The 23,704-nt window shown below is 42.1% G+C and overlaps 2 protein-coding genes across 4 annotated transcripts in view; both read left to right on the forward strand.

Annotated features, from left to right (window-relative positions):
* Positions 1 to 6,411: 6,411 nt before the first annotated feature.
* On the forward strand, positions 6,412 to 15,811 carry sypl1 (synaptophysin-like 1). The gene is made up of 5 exons (XM_061074041.1): positions 6,412 to 6,492; positions 11,174 to 11,292; positions 12,021 to 12,225; positions 12,306 to 12,497; positions 13,222 to 15,811. Exons 1-5 carry the CDS (start codon positions 6,421 to 6,423, stop codon positions 13,351 to 13,353), a joined length of 720 nt encoding a protein of 239 aa, XP_060930024.1. The 5' UTR covers positions 6,412 to 6,420; the 3' UTR covers positions 13,354 to 15,811.
* A 1,995-nt stretch (positions 15,812 to 17,806) lies between these two features.
* The window catches only part of atxn7l1 (ataxin 7-like 1), a 28,018-nt gene continuing 22,120 nt past the window's right edge, over positions 17,807 to 23,704 (forward strand). For 2 of the 3 annotated variants that reach the window (XM_061069862.1, XM_061069888.1), the window contains exons 1-2: positions 17,807 to 17,933; positions 18,369 to 18,440. Coding sequence is in view for 1 of the 3 variants with exons in the window: in XM_061069888.1 (XP_060925871.1) it covers positions 17,837 to 17,933; positions 18,369 to 18,440 (169 nt within the window). In the remaining 2 variants the exon portion in view is untranslated. The remainder of the gene's footprint in view (positions 17,934 to 18,368; positions 18,441 to 23,704) is intronic. The other variant, XM_061069872.1, reaches the window with a different exon arrangement.

Genomic DNA, 23,704 nt, shown 5'->3' on the forward strand with positions numbered 1-23,704 from the left:
CTTGATTTAATTCCTAGTTATCAATTTATTGTTATATATTTTATTTCTGATTATTCAATGATTTCTCTGCTAGTCTGCAGAAACAAACAAGTGAACCTGACCTGCTGTGCACTGACCTACAGTCTATGGTACTGACCCTGGATTAGGCTGCTACTGAACTGGAATGAATTAATTGCTGGTGCACGGATTTAAACCTGCCACTGCTTTTCCCTGAGATTAGTTTCCGATCACATATTTATTTCCAGGAATGCTCATGTAAAGAGGTAGAAAAATAAATCACCAACATTAAGCCTCTTATCAGTTTGAGCCCACTACCTGAAAAGAATATCTGAAAGTTCTTCAGGAAATCCTGGTAGTTAAATTTGAATGAAAACTCGACTCCTGACCCTGTCTCCTTTTGACCACCAGAGGGCAGTAGCTGTTCAGAATTAAGTTAACTACATAATAAGTCACAAGTTGGTTTTAATGAATCTTTAACCCCCCAAAAAAATCTGAATGTTAAAAATGATTCTCATATTAATATCAGCCAAACCTCTTAATTATTTATTAAGAAGGGATAAGTGAACAGTGCCATTCAGGATCCTGTCAAACATATGACTGACTTTACAGTTTCACAGCTACATTAACTTGCAATTCTCCCTCTCCAGGTTGGTTTGTTACCGCTTCAAATGGGTGGATGCAGATGTGAATACAAAGCAAACAGCTCGCTGATGATTACAACTTTTAATTGCTTACATATACAATATGTGTTATTTCAGGCAGACAAACTGTTTTAAAGTTAAATCAAAGAGCGTGTTTATTACTCAAGTGCCAGGTGACAAAGAGTCGCAGGGTTCCTGGAGGTTTCTGTGGTCTGACAGTGAGCCCAGGCAGTGTGTGTAAAGCTGGTGAGTGGACAGGCAGGTTAGTTCTTCGGCAGCAAGCGGACAGGATCTGAAGAGGACAAGTACAAATTAAAATACAGGCAACAGGCAACAAGTAAGATGAGAAGGGTGTCAAAAACTAAACAACAATGTAAAAGTATAGTAAAGTATTATTGTCAGTTAGATTAGAAGGAGCTTTAGCTGGAAAACTAACGTGGGTATTCTATCATGGCTTCTGATGGAGCCAGTGGCACCAAGTCTGCAGAGATGATCAGGTAAGGAAGTGGGACGACAACTGTGCGTGACATGGAATTTGGAATTAACAATAAACCTGGTCTTACTCAAATCACTTAATGATTTTCAAAGTTGAAACTACCTTGTACGTATTTTTACTGCAATTAATTAAAATAGGATGGGGTTATTTTTACTTATATAATATTTGGGAATTATTATCAGAATCAGAATCAGAAAGTATTTATTGCCAAGTAGGTTTACACCTACCTAGAATTTGCTCTGGTTATTGGTGCATACAATGAACATAGAAACATAAAAACACAATAAATACACCACACATAAGAAAAACAATAATAATAAAAAATATATCTATATCTATATTTACTCACTATTTACTTCTTATTTACTCACTTTTTCTTAGTAATTATCAATAGTAATTACTAATTACTATTAGTAATTACTATATCAGTGCTTCCCCTCTGACGTGTTTCCCCCCCCTCCCCTGGAAGGTCAAGTTTTTTTGATCTTCTGATGCATTGATCTGATCCTCACTTGCTTCCTTGATCTTGAGATGAGCAGCTGCACTTTTCAAGACTCTGGAGCAAACTCTGCGATTGACAGAAAACAAAGCAAGGTGAGATCCTTTGACTTTTACTGTCCTTTGCACTGTAATATATTATAATATATTCGTGTTTGGGCTAAAGCTCAAATATTTTTTCATGGAGTTTGTTGAGTAAATGCATCACAATTGTTACTTCTGATATCCAGTGAGCCATATTCATATTAATAATACTGTACTACTACAAAACAAATATACATAATGTGAATTATTATAAGTTTTAACAAACATAAATACAGGAAGTAGTGGTTTATACGGTAGCAGTTGTTTTTTTATAGGCACAAATGTTTAAAACAAAGCAGATATGTAAGAATTATAATGTTAAATATATGAATTATATTTACTGAAGCTAACAAAAAATTACATTGATGACGAATTAGCTTGTGGTGTTAGCGGCTATTATGTAGCCACTTCCGGTGTGAACGAGTGTAATTCCGGGCCAAGACTCGGTCCTTTAGCTCGTCGCACACAGTTTTCACTCCGACGGGTTTATTGTGTCACACGAGTCCAACGTTTCTCCATCAAAACAAACTTTTAAAAAACACACTTTTGTTTTTGTTTTGAATCGATGCTGATGCTAGCTAGTAGAAGCTGTCGACTAGCTAGCATCAGCCCCTAGCAACCACATTCAAATCATAACACTGCCCAAACACCAAGCGGCTAAATTAGCATTTTTCAAAAACACACATGGTGACCATAACCGCAGCTCCTGCAGCTTATGATCCTGCTAATGCATGCTAACGACACAAATAGATACAGAAATAGAAATCGATTTTCACCTTTTTCTGATTTCTCCACTCGTATTTTCTTCTTCTTTGGGGGTTAACGCTAGTTCGCATCCATGGTGTTGCATTACTGCCCCCTCCTGGATTTATTCAACTACTACAACGTTAGGGTGCAGATTTGTCTCATCCGCCCTGTTCTCTTATATACAAATATTTAATAAATCCTTCCTGCCTCGTCCAGTTTCACCATCTTCATTTATTTTGACCCCGTAACATCCACACTGATGCTCTCACCTCTGCATGAATCCATTTAGACAACAAGATTATTCATCTAGACCCTGTAATTGCAGAGATGTATCAATAAGAGAAGAATAAGCTGATGTTAACAATGATGATAGCAACAACTGTTTAACAGAGTTCACAGTTCAAAACAGGTGTGTTAAAGAGCATTTGGTGCAACCAGCTCTCACTTCCTGTGTCCTGTATGGCGGATTGTGTATCGTGCTGTCATCTGGTAATGGGCTATGATTACAACAAGCCTGATGACACTGCCTGATATTTTATATTTCTCCTCTGATACTCGACCATTACTGACAATAATCTATCAATTAATTGACCTTCAGTTAGAGAAGGATCCCTCACATGTGGCTCTCTCTGAGGTTTCTACGTTCTTTTTACCCTGTTAAAGTTTTTGTTTTTTTAGTTTTTCCTCACTCTTGCTGAGGGTTAAGGGCAGAGGATGTCACACATTGTTAAAGCCCTGTGAGACAAATTGTGATTTGTGAATATGGGCTATATGAATACAATTTGATTGATTGATTGACTTCAACTACAGTTAAACACTTGCCACATGTTGAGTTAAGGTGGGACTGGAGATTCAATCAATAATTCTATGTTTCATGTTTCAGGCCCTTGACGGAGCCCAAAGACCTTCTACTGAGATGTCGTCAGTGCCGAAAATGAAGTTCCGTGTTGTCAGTGCTGCTTCTGCAGGCACCCAGCGGAAAAGGCAGATCAAGCACGACAAAGGGCCAGAGGAGAAGAAAGCTCGTGGAGCGATGTATCCGCCTGCTCTCCCTCCTGAAGAGCTCAAGAGGATCTGCCTGTCCTTTAACATGCTGGAGAAATGGTGCCACATGCCCTTCTTTGCCACCACTGTGACCGGCTGCTTCGTCAGGGTAGTTACTGAAGCCAGCATCAGCCACCCACTTCACTGTGTTGCTGAAATTGTGTCTGTAATGGAGACGAAGAATGTCTACCAGCTTGGATCAAAACGGACAAACCTGGTATTCAAACTCAGGCACGCTGGCAAAGACCAGATTGTGACTCTCAGGGCTGTATCCAACCAGGACTTCACAATAAATGAGTTCATGTTGTGGAAAAGGAAGATGATCGTGGCTGGGATGAAAGATCCAACACCTGAAAAGATCACGAGTAAGGAGAAGTCTATCAAAGAAGCCCTGGATCACACCTTCACTCAGGGAGAGATCGACTTAATTGTCGCCCAGAAGAACCGATTCCAAGCAGCACCTCTGAATGTTGCCAAGAGGGAACTCCAATTACTCGATAAACAGAGCGCTGCAAGAAGTCACGGAGATGCCGACTGGGTGAAAAGGAAGTTCCTTGTTGCTGGTGCTGCTTCGGCAGCGCCGGGGAGATCTGCTGGCACCAAACGGAAAAGGCAGGTCGAGCACGACAAAGGGCCTGAGGAGAAGAAAGCTTGTCGAGAGGTGACTCAGCCTGCTCTCCCTCCTGAAGAGCTCAAGAGGATCTGCCTGTCCAGTACGAGGCTGGAGAAATGGTGCCACATGCCCTTCTTTGCCACCACTGTGACCGGCTGCTTCGTCAGGGTAGTTACTGAAGCCAGCATCAGCAATCCACTTCACTCTGTTGCTGAAATTGTGTCTGTGATGGAGACGAAGAATGTCTACCAGTTTGGATCAAAACGGACAAACCTGGGAGTCAAACTCAGGCATGCTGGCAAAGACCAGATTGTGACTCTCAGGGCTGTATCCAATGAGGAATTCACAAGAAGTGAGTTCATGCAGTGGAACCTGGAGATGATCGCGGCTGGGATGAAAGTTCCAGCACCTGAAATGATCGCGAGTAAGGAGAAGTCCATCAAAGAAGCCCTGGATCAAACCTTCACTCAGGGAGAGATCGACTTTATTTTCACCCAGAAGAACCGATTCCGAGCAGCACCTCTGAATGTTGCCAAGAGGAAACTCCAATTACTCTTTAAACAGAGCGCTGCAAGAAGTCAGGGAGATGCCCACACGGTGAAAAAGATCCAGGATGAACTGAAAACATTAAATGAGGAGACAAAACAACTTCCCCAACTGAGGACGACAGAGCGCGGCCTGGACATCACATTCCTTCCCATGCTCGAGTCCAGGAGACCTCCAACTCCTAAAGCACCGACTGAGCATTACCAAGACATGGACCCTTTCACCCGGAGAAAGACCAGGCCCATCATGTTCGCAAGTCTGAAAAAGGAGTCCGTCCGTGAAGCTGTTTACTCTGAGCTGGACTTGAGGTACGGCTCTGGGTCCCAACCAGAGTCCACCAGCCTGTATGAGGACTGCGCTCCCCCCCCATCCTGCCACCACCTCCCACAAACAAATCCCTCATCCCCGACATGTCTTTGTGCATAAGTCATACAATGTGAATGTCATGTAACTATATCAATATTTAAGTCGATTTTTAATGTCAAATGAATTGCATCTGCCTGTGTGTTTCTATTAGTCTGTACAGTATTACAGCATTGGTTTTGTTTCTTAATATGTTTGAATATGTCACTTGATTTGCACTTTAAATAAATTATGTTAAGATAATATATCGTTGTGATTCTTTCTGTGTGACTCCTGCTGGTGAGGGTTCACTCTGACAACTGAAAGTTTCCAAAAAGTAATTATTAGTCCCAAAAATCCAGTACCAGATGGACTGTACTTCATATGAAGAGCAAAGTTATCTCAGTTTATTCAACACTCAAGAGTCTTTATTGTCATATATAGTAAAACAGACAATCCCCCAAATATAAATAATAAAATCCCAATAATTAAAGTCTAGCCTAAAGATCAACTTATTCATACCGATTTAAAATATGATTTATACCTCTGTTCTACAAACTCAACGTGCAAATAGTGGTTAATGGTCTCCTGGATGAAATGGACCATGTGCTGATTCCATTTAAAACTCGTGGCTGCAATCTGGTCTCTTGAATAGAGCCTCCATCTTTTTTTCTTTCTTGGGTTGAAATTTTTTTTGGAATCCGGGGTTTTGAGAGTCATGAGACCCAGACCCCAGCAGCAGGAGCAGGAGTGGAGGGGCGTGTGTTTCACAGGAACTGCACACTCAGCACCCAGGAGGCAGCGGATGGATCCAATAAAAACGCAGTAGGACATTTCCGATGCGCAATTTCTGTTGCTCACGAATAACCGAGTGAACTGTGTTGGTCGTGTGTGTTGCTCAGGCTTTTGCAAGGATAAAAAAAAACTTTCTGGCACAAATCTGTAGAACATATCAGATACTGTAACTGTTGCGTTCTGCGCCATTTCCCCTGTAAGTCACCAAAAGCAGCGCGTAATTTGGCACACTTTTACGCTCTTTATCCGCTACGTCGCCTGCGTAATTGCGCATCACCAAGCGGCGTTTCCAGGACCACACTGCAAAAAAACACGTCCACCTCGTTTTCTTCATCCACATCTGCTCCGTGAAGCTGCTGCTGCTGTGCGTAAAGCTGCGTTTCCAGTAAATAGGCGGGTTCCCACTGTGTTGGCCCAGTTTAATCGACTTTCTTGGACTGTGAAACTCCCCTTTTCAAAATCTCGGTGTGGTCATTTCTTGCAGCGTTCGCAGAAGAGGACCCACGTCATTCTGTGAGACAACTCCCCCTTTTTTCTTCCTCCCTTGGCTGGAGCTCAACATCCACAGTTTTTGGAACAACTGGATAAAAGGAGTTTGGAGAAGGAGCGCTAACATGATGACCGGGTTCAGGCTCAACATGTCGCCGCTGAAGGAGCCGCTGGGCTTCGTCAAACTGGTGGAGTGGGTGAGTTAGATGGACATAAGTGTGTGTCTGTGAAAAGGGAGAGAGAAAGTGTGTGTTTCATATCCAGAGGAGAGGGAGGTTCAGTCCTTTTCCTCGCTCCTTGGACTTTCCCCTTCTCTTCCTGGCGTTGTTTCACCCTCGAGAAAAAAAGAACTCTTAATCTGTTTTAGGAGGAAGCTGTTCAAAAAGTATATTTTCAAACCCCAGAACTTCATCACACATTCATAGAAAGATACATCAACTTCTCTTTATGCTTTACTTCCATCTGCACCTTGGGGATTTGGCTAAATGTGTCAGTAAACTGTTTGGATAGAACTCATGTAATCCATTTTAATTAGTTTCTAACACAAGAATAACGGTGATAGAAATTCCTCACACACTTTAAATTGATATATCTGAGGTTTAAAGTGACAAATGAACTTAGTATGATGCAGAAGAGTTGGTTTAAGTGAGGAAAACCAAACCAAGAATACGTCCACCATGACAGTAATTATGGTTTTTCTTGCACATACTTTTATTTCCTTCTTCTATATGCATCCTCACAAACTTTAAATTGAGATTTTAAAGGTTGAAAGTGACAAATAAAGTTTTTCTGGTGAAGACAAGTTGGTTAAAGTGAGAGAAACCAAACCAAAATGGGTCAATTGTAATTCACTTTTCATTAAAGAAGATGTCCCCACTTTGATTGTCTTCCTCACACACTTTAAATTGGGATCTTTAAGGTTTAAAGTGACAGATAAACTTTGAGGAAGAGGAGTTGTATAGTGAGGCAAATCAAAAAATGTCCATTGTGACAGAAATTAAGTTATTTCTTTATTTTTGGTCATTGAAGTTCATTTTCCTTCTTTTATTTGCTTCCTCACACACTTTAAATTGAGGGACTTATAGATTGAAAGTGATTTTAAATGTACATCTTCAAGATTGAAAGTGAAACTTTGTGTCACTAAACAAAGTGAGCTGAGTGCAGAGCTCTGCCCTTCACATGACACAGTTAGACATTAATACATCTTTCACCAATTATTTACTTCACTGCAGACAAGTGAAATATGTTTGGGCTATTCGTATACACACTCGTTCACACGCACACGTGCACACTCACACACACACGTGCATCATGGAACAGTTACTTATGGAAAGTCCAGTGATCAGCTCTGCTCTAAATAACTGGGTCAGAGGAATCCAGTGAGGGCAATGCAGCTCTGCTAGTTTCTCTCAGCTGGTCTATTTTCTTGTAACACACACACACACACACACACACACACACACACACACATGCACACATGCACACATGCAACAACAACCAGTCATCTGACTCAGGACAAGGCTTTTTGTGTGTGCCTTGTGCGTGTGTTTGTGTGTGTGTGCGTGTATGTGTGTTGGCCTTACATAACCCTTATTAAACACAACATATTTTGTTATTCACGAGGGACTGGATGATTAATGGTGTGCTTGGACTGGCTCAGTTGTTGCTGGGAGCTTCCTCTGTGCTGTAGCACCGGAGTCTTCCTCACCCACACAACAGCACTAATGACCACAGGAAACATTAAAAGGCTCCGGACGTTTTGAGGCATCAGCACAATGAGGCTGATGAGCAGAAGCTGAACAAACCCTCATTTACTCAACAACAAAATATCACTTACTAAATTTCGACTGTAGAATAATATATTCAAATAATGATGCAATCAAAAGAAACAAACATTACCGTTTTGAAGAAAGTGAAATTAAATTCCTGGATCTCACCCTGATCTGGATACACACCAAATTTTGGGGTGTTCCTCCCTTACCCATACAGCTCATCCTTCAGCCAGGTTTTATGGTTAATCTGTCTAGTAGTTTTTGTGTAACTTCAGCCAATTAACAGACAAACAATCTCAGGCAAAAGCGTAAAATTTCTCAAAATTTCGCACATAATTATCTTGTTAATTCAGCTTCCATTTGGTTTTCTTTGTCTGATATGATACCAAATTGTTCTGTGCACAAAAAAATGAACGTGGGAAACAATCAGCGAGAGTAATAAAAACAAACATTCAAATATTTAATTGTTGTCTTCAACATGGGCGGAGCCAGGGGGACACTGACCCCAGCTAAAATCGGGTTGGCCCCTACAGTGCCCTGTCCTGTCAGTAGTCTTTTTTGAAAAAAGTAAACTAGTTACTTATAATAGATGCAATACTTTGGTACGATTCTCTCAGCTTCTAAGCTTTTTGAAGTATTATTTGGCCCCTTTATGGCCCCTGATTTAAAAAAAAGGAATCTGCAACTTGACAGCGAAAGAGAAGTTTTCTCTCATGTCACATAACTCGGCCTAAACACTCCTTAGATATGATCTTGAACAGGAAAGAGGGTTTAGGAGAAATAAAACGCGACACCGCTGCTCCGTTCACCCAACGTGCTGAATAATGATGATGAAGCTGTTTCTCTGGTTCTTTTCTTCACTCGTGACGATGTCGTGTCCCCCGGCCAAAAGAGGCAGAGCCAGATTTGCAAGGATTGCGAAGGAAACCCGGGGACTTAGTCGTCGGTGCATGTGCTTTGACATTGGATCGGGCCGGGCTGACCTGGACTATTAATTTATTTTTGCAGCTAAAATCAGATAACAGGCCCCTGCACCCCCGAGAGGCACTCATTCTGTTCACTCCTCGTTGTTTGCATCCCTTTCCAGTGCTTCTCGCCATGTGTGCAAAGTGATGACGCCGTCTCGCAGCTTGATTGTGAGGTAGGACTTAATTTTATTTGGCGGCCTTGGGAATGTTCCCAGATTGGAACGCAGGAGTTTGCAGATGTCTGAGATGCCTGGGACCGAGGTCGTAGCGGCGGCGAGGTTCTGTGGCGTCTCCGTGGCGTTTCGGAGGTCGCCGTGTCAGCAGAACGAGAACAAACAGTGATACTGTGAACTTGACAAAAACGCATCCCAGAATTCGTGCTGTCGAAATATGAGAGCATAAAGAAAATAAGGTTAAATGCTGATGTGTGGGTTTGGTGCAGGCCGGCTGTTTCATTTGTTGTCAGGGAGGTGGGAATGTGAGAGAAGTAGCTGTGTGTGTGTGTGTGTGTAGCCAGAAACACAGGAAGTGGCAGCCAGTGACATCTGGAGAAACATGTGGGGAGAGGCCTTAAGGTGTGTGTGTGTGTGTGTGAGTGTGAGTGAGTGGGTGGGTAGCAGATGAACAGTATGTGTATGTATGTGCACGTGTTGGTCTCTAAATCTAAACTTTCCCTCTGTTGTAAGCACTTTCATTTACGCATGTGTGTGTGATACATTTGAGCTGATCAAACAGAACTGAAGGGGTCAGTACAAAGAGTGTTATTTTTAAATTGTGGTTTGGTTTTGTGTGTCTGGACCATAGGGTCTGGACAGATTATGGTGTGAGTTTGTACGTTTCAACGTACTGAACAGAGGTGATCGTAACTTTAAGGCTGCTTTAGCTGTTACTCTCGTATTGATAATGGATCAGATGACGACGTGTGATGTGAAAGGGGGGGTCACTCGTGTCGATAAATCCAAGAGAGAATTATCACCTAACTCTGCAGTTCTGTCAACGCACCGAACAGCATGCTACGGCTCAAGTGGTGGAGCAGGTCGCCCATTAAACAGAAGGTCGGTGGTTCGATCACCAGCTCCTCCAGTCTGTGTGACAAAGTGTCCTCGGACAAGACACTGAACCCTAAATTGCCCCTATTGGCCCACATATGAATGACATGTGAAAGGAATATCACACATCATTTATTAGGATTAGAAAAGCTTTGTGTCTGGTAGATGTGCAAATAAGCCAACATTTGTTAACATGTTTAAAATAGATCTGACAAAGTTTATGTGGCAACTTTTGAAGGCGTCATGTGGTGTCAGTTATGTTATGTTAACTCCATATTCCTTTAATGGAAAATCCCCTTTTTTACGTCTGGCATCTTCATCCGACAGCTGTCGAGACAAACAAGATGTTTGATGAGTTACGATGCACAGAGACGTGAAACTGTGTCCGTGACGACAACGTGTGAAACTATGTAACGGCAGATTTTGTGCAAAAAATCCTTTATTCCCATGTTGGTGTTAAGGTTTAAAGAACAGATTCCCAAGTCAGATCATCTTCACCCATGATGATGGTGTAAGACGATATCAGTGAGAGTCTGGACGAGCTTCACACCCAGAGAATTATACGATCAGTGTTTCTGCTGCTGCAGTTTAAAGGTTAAACCGAAGGGAAGAATTTAGCCTGTGTTGGTTTGAAGGGGAGTATTAGTGTCACATGGTCGAGACCCTGATGCTTTTGTGCCCCTGCAGGAAAGAAGTCAAGACACAGATTAGAGCGTTAGTCCCCATTTTTAATTAACTGATCAAATTTCTAGATCAGTCAAATTATATTATCATGTGCAAAATGATATTGTTGGTCAAAAAATATAATTTACTTTATCTTCACGTAATAAAAAAGCCATAACTCTTGAAAAGCTTGTACATAAACAGCACTGAAGAAAATGAATTAAAAAAATACAATTGAAAGAGCCAGAAAAGTTAATAAGCTCAGTGTAGGTTAACAACAGTGTTTTAGCCTTTTAGGTTTAACAGAAAGAATATTTGAAATCTCCAGAATCTCATGCTTTCCCCCCCAGAGCTGAACAGTGTTTTCTCGCTCCTCTCAACCATCTTCCCCCTCATCTCTTGACTCTCTCGTGTCTGTCCAAACAGCTCACGGCCATATTTGCCTTTGGAAGCTGCGGCGGCTTCTCGGGGAAGAACATCGTGTCCCTGTTCTGCGGCGACGGCAGCAACGAAACGCTCACGGCCAACTTCCACTACCCGTTCAGGTGAGAATCCTCTCAACGTTACTCAGATAAGAAAACTCTACTGCAGGGGTCTTCAACCTTTATCAGGCCAAGGTCCCCCAAACTGGTGGAGAGATGGAGCAGGGACCCCCTACTATATATATTGTATAAAATTGTGTTAATTATTACTATTAAATATGAAACCGGGCCTAGTGCCGTGTATAAACATAGCTACCCTGTTATTGTGCTTTCAATACTAAGCTATTCAACATGTGCAAGGTACAGGGTGGCAATGCCACTGCCATTTATAAACATACATCTTGCATACAACACTGAGCTATTAAAGTAATTCACAGATTCATGTTTTTATATTAAACATACATGTAGAAGAGACAGTGAATCCTCAAGACATCTATGGATGCCACACATACTCCCACATTAGTGAGATGTCGGACCCTGATGGGTAGCATACAACTTATCTCATCTTGGATGGATGGAGGTTGTCAGGTAGAGGGTCAAATCAGCCTTACAATATGTTGATTGCATGTTAATGTATATTTAAAGACATTTACATTTGTTGGAAGTAAAATTGGTTGGAAAATAAATAAAAAATTATATAAAATATAAAAAATTGTCTAATCAACCAAACATTTCGCGACCCCCTTACAGTACCTCCGCAGACCCCCTAGGGGTTGTGGACCCCCCGTTGAAGACCTCTGCTCTACTGTAAACACTCATGTTAACCCACCTCCATCTTGTTTGGCGGTCAGGTTGAGCCAGTTCCCGCTAGTTGAGGGAAACAACACCATTTGCAACCGCTCCGTCATGACCACTCACTTGGTCGGAGACTCCGCGTCCTCGGCTGAGTTCTTCGTGGGCATCGCCACCGTCTGTTTCCTGTACAGCATGGTGGCCCTGCTGGTTTATTTAGGCTACATGCACGTCTACAAGGACTCTGACTTTGGACCCATTTTTGTGAGTATTGATCTTATCACCTTTTGATCTAAAGGATGTGCGAGTTCACTGACTCAGTTCTCCATCCTGTCCGTTCCCAGGACTTTGTCATCACGGCGATCCTCGTCTTCCTGTGGCTGGTGTGTTCCTCCGCCTGGGCGAAGGGCCTGCAGAACGTGAAGGACGCCACGGACACTGACGGCATCAGCGCCACGCTGGCGCTCTGCAAGGGCAGCAACATCACCTGCGAGGTCACAGACTTCGCCAACCTGCGAACCCTCAACATCTCTGTGGTGAGACAGAAAAGAGAGAGGATTCTAAAGGGGATAAACTATGCAGACCTTGTACACACACCAAAACCTATATAACAAAGTAGAGGAAAGAAAAAATGAAAACCCTCATATGTCTCCTTTAAGGTTTTTTGGTTACACTTGCACCGAACTCTTTCCGAAGTGGAAATCCATCAATTTCATGCAGGAAAGTCTGTTCACACATCGGCTGTATAAATCCTTTGGAGGGAGCTGTGTGACAAACGGACTTAAATCGATGTCACGCTATGAACTCCACTGTCATTCATCTCTATTGAAACACGTCTGAATGATGAATTCATTAGTGTCAGCAATTTTCAAGCTCCTTGCTTCGCTCTGATCTATGAATCCAAACATTTGGCCAGCGGACAAGTTATTCCTACTAAATAAATAAATAAATAAGAGGCTCTGGACCCCCGCTCCTTTTAATGTAATACGACACTAACAGGCAGCAAGCAGCCTGTCGCACTGTCATGCGACACTGAGCAAAAGCACTTTCATTTTCTTCAACGTGGCGTGCACTGCGAAACACTCTCTGTATCACAAGTCCAAAGCAAATGTATTGGACTGAAGTTCAATGGAGGCTAATGCCACCAAAGCATACCTAAAAACGGATCGTCAAATATAAAATGTTTAATAGTCTTGTTATTCTCTTGTGAATGTGTTATCACATATTTCTTGTGTTTCCTTTCTGTCTTTATTCTTCCAGGTGTTTGGTTACCTCAACATGTTTGTGTGGGCAGGAAACGCCTGGTTCGTGTACAAGGAGACTCGCTGGCACTCTCAGAAATTCTCTTCCCAGTCTGGACCAGGAAGGCAACAGGTCCCTGCTCCCATCTAACGCACAGTACCAGACAGGGACGCACAACACACAAATACTAACGCTCAAAGACACAATAATTGACACGCACGCCCACACCAGTCACACACATTCGATATACATGGGCTATATAGGGAAAAATGTGCACCCAGACATGAACACACTTACACACATGCATAACATTATCTGTGAATGTGATAAAGACAGACAAAGGATTTGGTTGGTAAAGGTGCTACATGTAAGTATTGTAGTTTAAAACATTTCGAAAATAAAGAAAATGATCAACTCATTTTAAAGAAATAATAGTTTTGATGTTAAGTCAAAGACGTCCAAGTATTTGACTCGAGGGAAAAAAGATTTACCCATGGTCCATCTTCACGTAGATCATCATCACAAGCAATTAATAAACACAGACATACATAGGATCCATATTTTAATATAGCGCCACCTTAAGGGCAAGAAACCACGTTCTGCCGTATAGAAAATAAATGATAAGAGATTGAAGTTATCGGCAAATTAAGGATTGAAGTTTGGTGCTGGACTTTTCTTCTAGACTGTTTAGCGATATCTATGTAGCGATAGTAAACGCTTACATACAGCATATTGAAATGTCTTCACATGTGCCTTTGTTTTGACCACATACTATAGAAATACTAATGCAACAGTGAGAAACGTGCCTTGTTCCAACTATTCCGAGGCGGTTTCTCATGCTTTAGGAAGTGATACGTGCTCAGACGATGATCTATAGCATTGTTGTTGCTCGTCTTTATGAAGTGATGGTTTCTTACTTCTCTGGTTATTATACTTGACTACATACTGTTTAATGTAAGGTACTTTAAACTCTAATGTCATCGCCACAATAAGGACAATGTGATGAAGGTTTTCAGGGTAACACAGAGGCTGGTAATATTAAAATCCTTATTACCATTCAACCATTTAAAATCATTGAAATTCACCCATTTATTCAATAATTAAAGGCTGTGAAATTTAGTCATACACTTGCCTTGGTGTTAAATCCTGTTGTTTTGCACATGTTATATATTTTTAGATACCAAAGCACTTGTGTATGCAGAGAGTGACTCACTCATGTTCATTCATTCTTTGCTTTTCATTCATTGGAGTCCTGTTTGCTACAGCAGTGGTGATCAGGCATGAAAAGCCTAACTAGGATTATTAATTTACAAAACGAATGTACGGATGATTTCTAGTACATTGATCTGGTGAATGTATAAAAGCTTTTATTCTGAAATGCTGTTCCTCTGTAAGGTAAATCAATACGTTCAAGCAGACTTGTTACATTTTTAAGCTTTAAGATGCATGAATTGTCCTTCAGTCCAAATATTATAGAGGTTATTTGAACATTTAGTGTTTTTCTTTTCACAACATGTTTAATGCACTCAAATGGTGTTTAATCTGCTTTTATATCGCCCTTAGCACAGGGAGAGTGTTATGTCATAAGGAAAACTTGACTAAGAGTTATTTAGTTCACATGTCACTGTGTTTATGTGATAAGTTAGACAATTTTAAAATCCTGTGACGGCTTTGTTGTGTTAAGTGTGCACCTCGATGTTGGTTGCCATCCGCCAAAAACAACAACAAAGAAGTTTGTTAATTCTTTTCTTCTATGTTGAATGTTGTCGTGACTTCCTCCTGCTTTTTTATTCTAGTTCATCCGTCTTTTCTTTTTTACAAAGTAACATTTCCTTTTTTGTTGATGTTAAATCGATCACGTCTTATTTTTTTGATTGTCTAGTTTCTTCAAATCTGTCAGGAAACACGAGCAGTGAGCTTGTATTCCGTTTTTTACACCTTTATTTTTCATACGTAGATGGTTAGAATGAGTCGTTTATATTTTATTTTATGATCTGTTTCCTGTGTAGTGAAACTGTACGTTGGACGGTGTCACTGATTCTCTGAAGGATAAACGTAAATGTGACAGTGTGTAAATGTGTGTAAATGTGTGTGTGTGTGTGGTGTACTGGTTATGCTGCTGCACTCTTGTAATCATCACTCAACACGCTCTTAGCTTTGTCAATGATTCCAATGACTTTAAAGGAGACCTCTTGTGCTCGTCATGCTCTCAAACCGGGGACACCGGGACACTTTAGCTTGGTTGTACTCAGTGGAGTGTTTAGATTTTTTCCGGTAGCACCAAAAAACAAACCTTAACTCTCATTACAAACGCTGCCCGCTCCTCCTCCCTCCTCTCGGCCCAGCCTTATGACCCGCGTTGTGATGTAGACGCACCCTCCGTGTTTACTGTGGGAGAGAAGAGCCTCCTCTGCTGCGGACTGTGGGATCTGGAGCCGTGCATGTCGTATACAATCACTAAAAAACAATGCAACTCACTAGAGGAATGGGGAAGACTGAGAAAGCATAATAGGTCTCCTTTAAACTTTCATATCCAAGAGACACATACACTCTGTGACATGACCAATTTCAATGTACATGTTTTTTTCAATAAAAAAGTATGATTTTTGTAGTGGTCCTCTTATTCATCTGCAAATCGTTGTGTCTGTGGTTGTACATGTGTCTGTAAGAAGGTCAAGATGATTTCCAGATTTCAAATATAATTTAACATAATATATTTAAGCCACAATTATCTCTAAAGCTAAAGTTATACTCTCTGTCTCTCCGTGTGACAGCTTCAGCTACAGAGGTTCAGTTTAAAAGATCCACTTCGGTTGTTTGTTAAATTGAAGGTTTGAAACATGTGAAGCTTCGAATCATCCGTGACCCGTAAACATCGTTTTGACCCCGAAGAGAGAGAAACATTGTGCTCAGTGTTTCCCTGGTTCGCTCTGCGACTCTGACTTGTCCTGTGAAATCAGTGATCGCACTGTGATGGACACAAACGCAACATTGTGGTCGAGTTATTCTGTGTGTGTGTGTGTGTGTGTATATGTGTGCGTATTTGTGAAATGGGGGAAGGACAAAAGTATTTAACATGTGCTGGTGTCTTAATGAGAAACATCATATTTAATCCCACTTAACCCTTCATCCGTTTATTTCAAGTTACATAATAATTAATATAGAGTTAAAATGTTGTCTTCCTTGACTTGCACTCATCTACATTCAGGGACATCTCTAAGAACTTTGCTTGAATCCTTTGTAGACGTATCCTTCTTAGCTTTTAGCTGCGTCTTCTGTGTGCTTCGTTCATTTTGAAGCCGAGATTTAGACGTAAACATCACAACTGTGCCATAGAACTACTGTGTTGAATTTGTTAAGGTGGATTGAAGAGATGATTTAACATGACGTGTCTCCAAACAGGGAATTTGCAGACGCAGGTTCTTTATTCAGCCACAAGAGGTCAATGTAGTGCCATAGGCTCGACCCACTGATCCACTGGGAGAGGCCAAACATGAATGCACAACTTTCTGTTCAAGAAACAGGCTGACAGGGAGAGTTCATGTGGATGTAATGGTCTCGAAGGCCAGCAGCCATCCAGCTCGGAATCTCACTTTCATGTGGGTATTAGGAATGAGCATTTCACTCTCAGGCTCAAGTATTATCAGCATATGATTTAACTGAGAAGAGGTTTTATAATAATTATCATCAGTGCCTTTTAAAAACGTCAACACACATCCATCAATTTTAACATTCAAAGACAATATTTATTACATTGACCCACAACCTCCATCACCAGAGCTTTACAATATGATCACAATCTAGCCTCCAACAATCTTCCTACAATATGTTCTTTATCTGTGTGTGTCTCCTCTCAGCACAGTTAGCAAGCTGCTCTCATGGTCCTGTGCTTCATACAAAGCCTCATCGAGATGCCCTCTGTCTTTTATCAAGAGTATGACTGCGCCCCTTCTCCAACAAGAAGGTTGGCGGTTCAAATCCCACTCTTACCCACCTGCATGCCAAAATGTTCTTGGCAAGATACTGAACCCCCAAAATTGGCAGGATTTCAAACACCTATTAATTGCACAATATCTTATACTACTTAAATTCAAAAACAAAATTAAATAAATAAAAAAAATAATTAAATTAAATCAACGCTGTGCAGTCCGCTTCTGCGCAGGATGTGAAGGGGGTAAATAAAAAATTAAAACAAAAATTTAATTAAAAAAAATAAAATAACAGAAAATAAATTAAATGTTACTTTTCATCACTTTCTAATTTTCTGCAAATTGGTAAAGCCCTCAAAAAGCCAATTGATTTGCCTGAAAAATAATAATAATAATCCTTACAATTCCAATAGGGCCTCACTGTCTGTCAGTGCTCGGGCCCTGAAAACATGTCCTCTTGCAATAAAGTGAACTTTCCCTCTGAGGCTCAACAAGCCCTCAACTCTCCGAGCGCGGCCGAACCGAACCGAAGCTCACCGAGAACGACGTCAGCGTGTCACGTTCTTTCGTTTTTAGCGTGCAGGAGAGAGAGAGAGAGGGAGGGAGAGAGAGAGAGAGAGAGAGAGGGGGAGAGAGAGAGAGAGAGAGGGAGGGAGAGAGAGAGAGGACGGCTCCGAGCGAAGCAACAAGAAGGAAGAGGAGCAATGGCGACACTGGATCGCCCGACACCGAGTCCGGTCAGCTTCCTGTGCGAGCCCTGGTCCTCGTTCGTCGGCGCGGCTGCTTCACCTGTCGTTGTCAGTAAGTTCGCCGCCGCTGCTGTTGTTGTTGTTGTTGTTGTTGTTGTGGCGGACAAAGTGTCGGGGAAGTGCGTGGACCGACAACTGTCTGTGATTGAGTGGAGCTGCTCCTCCTCCCTCTGCTGCAGCCTGTCCCCGGGTCCCGGGCTGACTCCACCGACTCCACCGGGTCAGGCTCGCCTCCACCGGGCTCTGCTGCGAGTCAGTGAGCCCTGACAGCTCCACTGGGTCCACACACACACACACACACAAACACACACACAGGCAGAGGCTATCAGAGCTAATGCTAAGCGTGTAGCCAGCCCCCCCCCCCTCCCTTCAGACCCAGCATGGCTCCACGCGTGGCCCCCAAAGTTTGTTGTTGTTGTTGTTGTTGTGGCCGCTGCTCGGTGTTTGTAAAGCGGATGTTTTTCTTTTTGCCCCCCACCGCACGCAGACTCGAGCCCGGACGACAGAGACGAAGAGCTCCCCCCCCCCCTCAGAGAAGCTGCTCCGCTCCGCCAGCAAGGTGAGGAAGTTCTGCTGGGACTGGCGGGTCCATGGTGACAGGGGGGGGTGCTGGTTGTTAGGGTTCACCTGCAGGATAGTTGTACTGGTTCTGAGCATCTCCCTTGTAACAGCATGCACGCTGTACTAGATTTAAACTTAATCTTTTATTCTTCAAAAATGTCAGTGAAGAAAAGTGTAAAAATTAACTGATTTCACAATTTGAAAGGGAAACATATTTTAGATCAGGTGTGGGCCATGCGACCCATAATTGTTAACAAGATAACAAATGGTCATATCAGCTGACATTGATAATAATCAGGGGAAATGTTTATTATTGTTGTTAGACAAGATAAGATATACTTTAGTGTCCCCCCGGGGAGAAATTGGCTTCATAAAGTTGCACATAAAATAAAATCTCTTACACATTGGCCTGTAAGACTTCCATAAACATACATATCTGCTAACAGAGACAATATATTGTTCTGTGACATATTGCAAAGCCTTCTAATTTGACATATCACCAAAGAGGTTGCACATCCCTTATGACCAGCGTTGATATTTCTGTTAACTTTAAAGACAGATTTTAAGTTTGAAGACATTTTAAGTCTAAAGGTTGTTTTTCGCTCCTGACCGGTAGATAGAGATAATGCACCTGGATGTTGGTTGACACCCGACAATAAACCAAACAAAGGAGAAGAGAATGACTTACTCATTACAAGATACTCATCCTCTTCTTCTTTGTTTGGATTGTTCATTTATAGATTATCAAAAACTAATTATGTGTTACACATCCCCACCATGTCTGCACAATGTGTACATGTGAGATATTACTGTTGATTAAGAACATTTTTGCCACAATGATTGTGTTGTTTTATCACCCGGCCCCATTTCAGATTCAACCGATGTAGACCAACAATCCCCAAACAAAATTCAGCTAGCTACCAAAAGCAAACATAGTATTTAGTAGTAGTATCACGTAGGTTTTGCATTTTTTACTTTCACTTTCAATTCAAATATGACAGATCATTTACGGTCAAAACTGTTTCCTGTCTTCCAGCATTTGGCACGCATGCTCAGGGAAAGGTGGCAAATATCTGTCATAGACATCAGTTTCCTAAACTTGACAGATCCACGAGTTACTTGAATTACTTTCACTGGGAAACGGGGGGAAATGCTGAAAAATGGAACAAGCCCAATAACAAGGATGTAATAAGAAAGGCTTTAAGGCAACAGCTGTGAGGTAGGAATAAAAAACACAACTTCAATGGTTGTAGTGTTGTCTCAGCATCATGATTTATCTTCAGTTGTGTGTTTGTTTAAAAAAAACAGCCTCTCATTCCAACAGTCAGGCATTTAGACTGCTGTGTTTGTGAAGCCTGGCGCTGTGTCGACTACAAGTTCCCTGCTTCTTTTTACTTCAGAGTTAAAAGTGGTAAATCCCAGAGGGGATCTGTGGTGTCAGAGTTGTTATATTTATATAAGTGGTTCATTATCAGTAGTATGGAACTAGACGTGTTTGTGTTGGAGGATATGTTTGTACGTGAGCGTTAGCTTGGTATCCAGCTTGTCACACGTCTTATTCATTATGTATCGTAGCTGCACTTGGCGTTGTTGTTCTAAAATATCGTTCGTAATGCCTGGAAGTGTGTGTGGAGGAGGGGGGGGGGGGCTGCTCCACCAGCGCAGTGGGTGGGTGCTTACATCCTCCCCCAAAGCCGCCTCCCCTCGGGGACAGAGCCCGAGGAGTTCCTCCACAACTCAGCGCGTATAAATACCCAGAGGAGCACGCGCTGCACGCTAACACGCTCGAGTCATCCCCCGAAAGTTAGAGCGAGCGCGCGTGCTGCAGCCCTCGTAGGAGCACACACACACAAACACACACGTACACACACGCATGGAGAGTTGGGGAAACTCTTCTCACTCTCACTGGTCCGATTCCAGCCCTCACCCCCCCAACTCACACACACACACAGACACACACCCACTTGCATGCCTCGTCTTCCCCTTTCACACCGGAGCTGCATTTCCAGAATTGCTGATCTGCTGGTAACGTGACACTCAGGCCTGCTGAGAGTGATATGCACACAAACACCCTCACACACACACACACACATACACACCCTCACAAACACACTCACACAGCCTGATAAACCCACAGGTAAACACTTCTCAAAGGCTTTAAACGTTACATTATTTGAATGTAGCACAAACTAGTGTGATTCACCACCACGTGTTTGCCTCTTGACGCCTCAGTGCGGGTTGTGTGGTGCAGGTCACGATCGGTATCTGTGTCTCTCGTCTGTCTCACTCTCACATACGTACACACACTCAGCAGAGATGATGACAACCGACAGCAACTTAGCCCGACTTGAGTGGCAGTGGCTGTCATCACACCACTCGAAATAGGCAGTGCTGCTATTTGCATGTTAAATCCTCATGGCAATAACTGAAAGGCTCCTGATATGTTAGGGATTAGGGTGTTGATTCAGCGATTATCTGCATGTAAATATTTTGTATGTGTATTATTTAAAACACGCAATTGACACACATGCTGGGAGGAGGAATGCACTGATCTGCCGGATGCATCACGAGGGAACGGGTCACCCAGTGCAGGCGACGGTACAGTGCTGTGTGCAGCTCCTGTTGCTGTTCACTCCCGTGAGGATTGGAAACATCTCTTGTTATCCTGCAGACTGCTCAGAATTAGTCATTTAGTAAATTGGGTGCCGCTGTCCGCATTAAAATGGCTGGAGCTAAAATTAGCCACATTACCATGTCAACCACCGAATTAAGAAAATCTGCAAACGAATTTGTCCAGCCTTAAAAAAACGAAAACTTATGTATTGTCAGAATTGTGAATATTTAATGCAGCTCACCATGATTCTTTCAGCACTTGCCATCGGTCTGGACGCAACAAGTGTTTCATTCTCTAGGTGGGTTTTGTGGTAGTAAAGGGTTGATTTTTCTTCTTTGTGCTCCACTGCAAAGTCGTTCGTATGTGGAACAAAACAATGAACCTTCGCTTTGGCGCACAGCAAGGAACTGCCATGGTTTGGTCTCAAGCAGCATTTGTTTGTGTGGGTGAGTGAGAAACCTTTGTGTCTGCATCTTCACAACCATAAACAGTGAATTGGGTTTGTTGATGTGCACGTGTGTGGCTGAGCAATGGGTTTAACTCACAGCAAACTACAATGATTGGTCAACTTGCATTCAAGTTGGATAAAATTGGAAGGTGCTACATGAGTCACAGGGATTGATTGAATTTACGAAGAGACTGAAATGTTCATTTATTTGTCGTAGATGTTAGATTATGATTCTAGTTTCAATGTTAGTGATCTGTCTATTTATAAATTACTTTTTTCAGTCTGGCTTTTATATTCAGTCAAAACCACTTAATGTAAATCAGGGGATTGTGACCATGAAATCATTTTTACAAGAAAAAACCTTTGATAACATAAAAGTGTGTATAGCAGTGAGTATTTAGACTTTTTAGGTATTTATTTGTGAGGAGAAGGTGTAAATTAGAATTCCATCCTAACATGTTACAACACTTTGGTTCACTTTAAGATTGTGTGGGTCTATCCAGGGTCCAGCTCTCTGAAAGTGATCTTTATACAAGATCCAAGAACCATTTTGAATTCTCAAAGTTTCCGTCAGATGTGTATCTGGGGCTTCTTTGTAATAAACAACAGACTGGTTTGTTTCTGGTAGAGTTTGTTGCCTGGGTTCTGCGAGAGAAGCTGCCAGATATCACTGATAAGCTTGTTTACTCTTTCTGGCGTTTTTCTTTATAGAATAACTTCAGTCGAAGCTGCTGCTGAGGCCCAGACCCTCCTGTAGCTGTTAAGCACAATGATTATTAAAGAGGGATACCTATCGCCTATAAATCTCCTAAACTGATTGTTAAGAGTTGCGTTGGTTACTTTGAACTGTGGTGGATCGTTGCTGCTTCCAGACCTTTTTTGTTTAAGTGTCTCTCCAAACACTCATTCACCAATGGGAAGTTGAGTTACTTGTAATGTAATCAGTGTCGAATGATAGATTGTTTAAGTGGCTCCAAACGTGCTAATTCCCCAGTGAGCGATTGTTTTTGTAGTTCATTTTCTGGCTTGTCAGTCATTTGGCAGATGCTGGTAGTTGGCTTGTCCACTTTAGGTTGCAGAAAAAGGCTCCACACTTTGTTCTCACTAGACTTGGCAGATGCAGAGGAAATTATATTCTTGCCTCTTTTTTTTCAGTTCTCCCACTAAAGTCGTTTTCTGTTGCTGTGAACTTTTAGAGTGTATCATTTGCCAGCAAAAATTTCCCATCGCATTTTTTTCAATGATTTATTTTGAGGAAAATGTGCTCGTATCCTCTTGCAGCGATGACAGGAAAGACACAAACTGCGGTGATGCCGCTCAGCTTTTTGAAATGAAACTAACTGAGGGTGTGTTTCCAATGTCTCGTTACAGAGTAATTAATCCTTACTGCCTAGAAACCCGTCAACAGCTTTTCAAACTTAATGTAGCCACACCTTCTCATTTGTGTCTGTATTATTATCACAGGCCTGATCAAACCACTTTTCAGGCAAGTCACAAAGACAAACACTGCAAGAAAAGGAAAAAAAGCTGTTTCTTCTCAGCAAACATGAGAATCTGAGAGATATTGACAACGTGAACCTGGCCAAGCATCTCAGCGTTAACTGCTTCTGTGCTGCAGCTCAGGAACTGACCTTTTTTTTCTTTTACAGTTTTAATTAGATTTATCGCATCGTGCCTCTTTTACACCAAAATTCGGGGGTATATGCACCATTTTAAAAGGTTGGAGAACCAGCAAAAAAAATGCATTGACTCCATTCCCATTGGCTGTCGAGGAAATTGTCTTTCTGTATTTTTTCCCGTAGGCAAGTCATGGTCGATATCACAAACACGCTGGAAACCAGTGAGCTTCAGTCAGTCATAACTCCTAAGTCATGAATTATACCCACCAGTGATTTTGACAGGCTCAATAGGTCTGTGGCCTTGAAGACTTCATGTATGAGGATGAGAGCAGGTCTGACATTTTACACACACACACGCACACACACACACACACACACACACACACACACACACACACACACACACACACACACACACACACACACATGCTTTCAGACATCACATTTGACAGAACACACATGCTGCCCACACACACACACACACACACACACACACACACACACACACACACACACACACACTCTCTCTCATGGACATGCATGAGCACTGGTCTCCTCTGCTTTCCAGCGATGCAAGGTCA

The sequence above is a fragment of the Limanda limanda genome, chromosome 1 (genome assembly GCF_963576545.1).
Source record: "Limanda limanda chromosome 1, fLimLim1.1, whole genome shotgun sequence".
NCBI classification, from domain to species: Eukaryota; Metazoa; Chordata; class Actinopteri; order Pleuronectiformes; family Pleuronectidae; genus Limanda; species Limanda limanda.